Below are 6,533 nucleotides of genomic sequence, written 5' to 3' on the forward strand. Positions count from 1 at the left end.
CCTAAAACCTTTTTGAGTCACTTTTAACAATTTCTATATGCAAAAAGCAATTCCTATTCGGATTTCTATTGAGCATACATGTACTAGTATATAGAGAATAGGGAATAGAGTAAGTGAGTAACATTTAATAATTAACGTATCTTAGAATTAAAGAATGAAGTGTGGTCCTTTAATCTTATCCGTGGATAAGGAAACATGAGAATCGAGTCCAAGCAATGTACACATATATGGTACATGGATGTGGTCCAATTCTCTGATAAATTAAATACGCACGGACAAGTTCAAGCAATGTATATTACTACTATATCATATAGAACATGGAAGCGTGAGCTTGTAAAAATAGCATGCAGTGTCATGTTAAAATTGATTAAAATAATGTAGTAATTAAACATAATTAGTTCTTAAATAAGTTGACAATGTCACGACATCTTTTCACCATCAAAGTTAAAAATTATAAGTTTAACTTATATATATTTATACCGTACAACAACATGTAACAGTATATAATAATTCAAATTTGATAAATTTAAAATGTAATACGGGATTTATTTTAACTAATTAAACTACATTATATAAAAAAAATTTCTCGAGTAGTGTTTAAAATATACTAAAGTAGTAATTAAATCCAAGAGTAAAGTCAAAAACCTAATTTATGCTGTATGGTAAAAAAGGAAGTGGGGCCCATAAGTGAAGACTGGTTACGAACTTGGGAAAAGAGGCCACGTTTTAGAATGATGCCGCAACAGGCTTGAAAATGAAAGTGGGATAAAGAACGCCTTAAAAGAACCAAACAGACGGTCATATTCCCCGGCCTTAACGAAAGCCGTCTGTATTCCCCCGTCTCTTCACTCCCATTTTTGAACCACCATTTAATAATTATTCACTCCAAATTTATATACCTTGAATCAGTTGAAGAATTTCTCAGATCGAAGCAAATGGCTACTTTGCAGAAATTCAAGCTTCTGGCAACTCAATGTGCAGTAGCAGGAAGCCCAACGCGGAGCCCAACAACAAGCCCAGTTATTCACCTCCGCCGCCGGAAGACTCTTCGTATGCTTCTCAGCCGCGGAGGCAGCAGTAACCGTAGGCTGCCTCGCCGGGAAGTCTGCTCGCCCGATCGACACCGAGATTCGCCGGAGAAGGGGAAGGAACTGGTCGTCAGTCACAAGCTGAAGGACTTGTTTGTTTCGTCGCCTCCCTCGTTTGAGAAGACACTTTCGGAAAATACGAGACAAGTACTCTCGCCGGCAACCTCTGGTTCCGGTGGCGGTATTAGTGCGGGGTCACCTGTTCGGAGAATTGGGTTACGTTCGCTCCGACCATTATCGGCGACTTTCCGGCAACGGTTACTTAGGAGGGCTTGGCGACCTGTACTTGTGAGCATACCTGAGTAAAGTAATTCAGTTGGTATATTGTACCCCGGTTAATTAGAGCAAACTAAATACAATCATATATCTAACTTATAATCCTCTCTGTTTTGTTCCAAAACAAATTCATTTTCGTAACTTATTCTGCATTTATAAATTTTTAGTCGAAATTCCCTGAGTAGCTTAATTATCAAGATATCACAGTATCACTAATTTTATGAGTAACTTTGGCCTAACCTTTGATCGTAAAAAGTTTACTTTGGATACCAAAATTGATAGGTGTTCCATTGTGATTCCTTGACCGGACGTAGGTTTTATTGCGATTTCTTTTTCTTTTTTAATCATTTTCTATTCAATTGGGTTTTATATTTTGTTTACTATTGATAACTAAGTGTTGCTTTTAGTTATCCACTTTTAACGTTTCACTTCATCTAAGAAAAAATAAATAAAATATATATTTTATAATTTTATCCATAATAATGATAGCATTTTCAAAAGTCTTAAAAAATAATTTGAGGAATAAGTAATTAATGATAAGAATAAAATAGGATAAAGAAATCGCATTTCTCTTGATTTAGTCTGTGGACAAGTAAAAGTGAAATTTTATTTTTTGAACAAGTAAAAATGAACCAAAAGAGTATAAAAGGTTGGAAAATTAAATTAGTTACCTTTTGTGCCTAGAGCAAAAGGATTTATTAAAGTTTTACTTTAGTTTGCTTGGTCATTTAAACATTGAATCTGGATTCTTGCTTCTTCATTCTCATGGACGAGATTTGTCACTTGCTTTTTTGACCTTTCTCCAACACTCTAGTGGTAGTAGTAATGGAAGAAATGTCATAGGAAAAGCTAAAATTCATCAATTTCGAGGGTTTTCAAAGATCAAACTTTTGTCATTTCGATGAGAAGATTTGTCTACTTTGTAATTTGAACCTGTAAAGGAGTTGGAAATCACAAACATTATGGAGGACATAATGGTTGTGTAGCATGACATTTAGCAATTTGAATGTAGCAATCATTCAACGTCCAGCATACAAAAAACAGTTTTGTTTCTTTTACTTCAATATTTTCGAGTTATTGAAAATATTTTCAAAATCTTAACGGCGCTCTGATAAAATGATTAATCAGCTGACATTTGATTTCTTATGAACTCCCCATATAAATTTCTGTCAAAAACGAATACATGAAAATCAATAGGTCACCAATGCATTCATTATCTCTTATTCAAAGTATACCTATCTAGATAAAGAATTCTTTACAAATATACTCCTAAATTTGAATTCATTTTGTTACAAAGAAGTAGCGAGTGTCTGAGCTTAATTGAACCATCATTTTTCACTTGTATTTAAGTTATAATATATACTGAGAGTATAAAAATTATCTATACTACCAATATAATTGTCACGACCCGGAATTTCCACCGTCGAGATCGTGATGGCGTCTACCTCTTGAATGCTAGGCAAGCCAACATATATAATTCCAACACACTAATCATTAACCCAAACAGTATTAGATGATAATATTAAAGCTAAACAGGTATGAAATGCAGAAATTTTATAACAGTTCAAAACTCTAGAACAAGGCTACCCCAATGATCTGGTGTCACAATCCACTAACATCTAAGAATTTCTACAAATACTGGTTTAAAGGAAAATACATTTGTTTTTCGGAATGAAAGAAAACATGAACTAAGATAGAGGGAAGGGCACTCCAGGGTCTGCGAACGCCGACAGATCTTCTTTGGGTCTCCTGTGGACTGAAGGCAGCAACCTCGAACTCTGATCAGTATGATCCAGTACCGGGATCTGCACAGAAAGTGCAGAGTGCAGTATCAATACAACTGACCCCATGTACTGGTAAGTGTCAAGCCTAACATCGGCGAAGTAGTAACGAGGCTAGGACACGACAAACGACATAAACCTGTGTAGTTAATCAATATACTAACATGATAACAAGTAATAAAAGCTAAGCAGAAATGAACATGAAGGGGCAACATGCTATGGGGGTTCCAACATAAAGAATCACAGCAGTAAGGAATTTAAATAGTTAAAACACACTGAACCGATAATATCAATAATCACAGCAAACAGAAAATGCACGGCATCACCTTTCGTACTTTTACTCTCAATCCTCACCATGCAATCAATAATAGAAACGTGCACGGCATCACCCTTCATGCTTTAACGCTCTTCCTCACCATATGAATAATAGAAATGTGCACGGCATCACCTTTCGTGCTTTTACTCTCAATCCTCACCGTGCAATCAATAATAGAAACGTGCACGGCATCACCCTTCATGCTTTAACGCTCTTCCTCACCATACGAATAATAGAAATGTGCACGGCATCACCCTTCGGCTTTATCACTCTTCCTCACCATATGCATAATATAAATGTGCACGATATCACCCTTCGTGTTTTATCACTCTTCCTCACCATATGAATAATATAAATGTGCACGGCATCACCCTTCGTGCTTTAACAAAGAAACCAATCCTAATGCATGATTATAGATTTCCCAATATTTTTCCCAAAAAGTCAAAAATCGACTCCAGGCCTGCTTGGTCAAAACTCGAAGTTTGGATCAAAATTACCCATTCACCCCCGAGCCCGGATATACACTTGGTTTTGGAATTCGACCTCAATTTGAGGTCTAAATCCCCAAATTTCTAAATTCCTAAATTTTACCCAAAAACACCCAATTTCCCATGAAAATTCCTAGATTTTGTGATGAAATCTTGTAAAAAGATGAAATAGATTGAAAGAAATGAGTGAGAAATCGTTTACCTATGATTTGGGGAAGAACTACTCTCTAGAAAATCGCCTCTTGAAGCTTAGGGTTTGAAAATTTGAGAAATGGATTGAAAATCCCGTCTAAGTTATGTTTTGATCAGTTGCAAATGTCGCATTTGCGACCAGAGCTTCGCAATTGCGAAGCTCGCAAATGCGAGACAGACGTCGCAATTGCGAACCTGCCGCATTTCTGCTACTGTCGTATTTGCGAACCTTTGGTCGCAATTGCGAGGATTCCCCTCTCCCTGACTACTTCGCAAATGCGAAGATATGTTCGCAATTGCGAACTATGCTGGCCTAGGTCTTCTTCGCAATTGCGATAGAGACCTTGCAATTGCCAAGACTGTGAAGCTCGCAAATGCGAAGCCTGATCTCGCAAGTCTGCTACAGGTATCAACTGCTACAGCAGATTTTTTAAGTTCAAACTCACTCCGTAGCCTATCCAAAACTCACCCGAGCCCTCGGGGCTCCAAACCAAACATGCACACAAGTCTAAAAATATCATACGGACTTGCTCGTGCGATCAATCGCCAAAATAACATCTTAAACAACGAATTTAACACCAAATCTCATGGTTTTCTTAAGAACACTTGAAATTTCTATTTTCACAATCGGACGTTCGAATCACGTCAGATCAGTCCCGTTTCTCACCAATATTTACAGACACGAGTTAAATTATATATTAAACATGTACCGGGCTCCGGAACTAAAATACGAGCCCGATACCAACGAGATCACACACTATTCCATTTCTAAAAATCCTTATATTTTTCAGCAAATAATTTTCTTCAAAAATTCATTACTCGGGCTAGGGACCTCGGAATTCAATTTCGTGCATACGCCCAAGTCCCATATTTTACTACGGACCCTACGGGACCGTCAAATCACGGTCCGAGTCCGTTTACCGAAAATGTTGACCGAAGTCAACTTTAATCAATTTTAAAGGCAAAATTCAATATTTTTCTCAAATTTTACATAAAGGCTTTCCGAAAACGCGCCCGGACGGCGCACGCAAATCGAGAAGAAAAGAATAAGATTTTCGAGGGCTCGAATCCCGGATTCGGATTATAAAATAAAAGATGACCCTTTTGGTCATCACAATAATTAAATTGGTTATAACAAATTTTCTCTCTATTTATCAGGTTACCATGATATGCTTGATAGAAAGAGTTATTTTTATTGTTGTTGATCAATTTACTTGATGTGTAAAAAAATATTTATACGGTAAACTTGCCCCTTTTTTCTCGTGCTATTTATATATAAGTCCCTTTACAATTTTAGAATTACGAAAATGATCTTTTTAGTTCTTTTAAGTGTAAAAGACAGATCTGTTACGTATAAATCTCTCATGTCTAAAAAAAAAAAGTAGGGTCATAAAACTAAGAATAAATTTGTAAAGAACTGCAAAATTAATTGACCCTTTTTTCTCGTACATTTATATAGATATTCATGTGGAAAAAGATGGGAGTAGAAAAAAAGTGAGAACGTCCAAAATAGTTTTGTTCTTTCTTATTGTTGCTATAGTTGTTGTCTGCACACTCGTTTTCAGCTAAGATAGTACGAAACAGTCAGGAAGAATCTTTATACGCATGCATTGGTAATTGGTTTAACGGTTAAACAACGACAGAAACTGCACAACCCATGTCATTAAAAATAGGTTTTTTAACCTACAAGGCAAGAAATCACTATTTTAATCTGTATTCTAGCAAAGTAGCAGAAACTTAATGATACTGAGATTGAAAACTTAGGCTTGGTTTGGTAATGGAAAAGGGTATGGTGGGGCAAGTAGGTATGAAATTGTCATAGATCATGACGACAAAGTCCAATAGGAAAGGGATAAAAAGTAGATTTTGATAATATAATCTAAAGTTCTGTCTCATTTTAGTTCGTATTTTAGGTTTGCTCCTACACTTACGCTTTTTGACGAGGTCAGTGGGGTTAGGGCCCTATGATTTTATTTACAACTTAAAAACCTATGAATGAGATTGGACACCTATCATTTGATTTTTGAAATAGTGTGCATAGATAGAATTACCAATTTGTCTATCATCTTATTGTCGATTTTTGGCTTTTCTTCTATAGCTGATACGTTAGTTAGTGCAACTTGTTTGATTTTGTCATTTTGTTCGTTGATTCAACTTATATATATTGTTAATGTAAATTGTATTAATTAAGTTCAAGTTTAGGTGCCTTTGTTGTTTATAAAATGATCGAGGTTGGGTATTTAAGCATGAGATTAAAATTAGTCGTCATCCATACCTTTAACTTTTAGCATTCTCGGATTATATATATTTTTAGAGAGTATAAATTTCAACTTTCACAACCCCGATGGAGTCATGAAATTAAAGGTAGCTCCTTGCTATCTAGCTGTAACTT

At 35.9% G+C, this 6,533-nt stretch overlaps 1 protein-coding gene across 1 annotated transcript; it reads left to right on the forward strand.

Annotated features, from left to right (window-relative positions):
• The first annotated feature begins 679 nt into the window (after positions 1 to 679).
• LOC109237370 lies at positions 680 to 1,473 on the forward strand. Its single transcript, XM_019403665.1, has one exon. The coding sequence runs from the start codon at positions 936 to 938 to the stop codon at positions 1,392 to 1,394; it is 459 nt and encodes a 152-aa protein (XP_019259210.1). The 5' UTR covers positions 680 to 935; the 3' UTR covers positions 1,395 to 1,473.
• Positions 1,474 to 6,533: the final 5,060 nt, after the last annotated feature.

The sequence above is a fragment of the Nicotiana attenuata genome, unplaced genomic scaffold (assembly GCF_001879085.1).
Source record: "Nicotiana attenuata strain UT unplaced genomic scaffold, NIATTr2, whole genome shotgun sequence".
NCBI lineage: Eukaryota > Viridiplantae > Streptophyta > Magnoliopsida > Solanales > Solanaceae > Nicotiana > Nicotiana attenuata.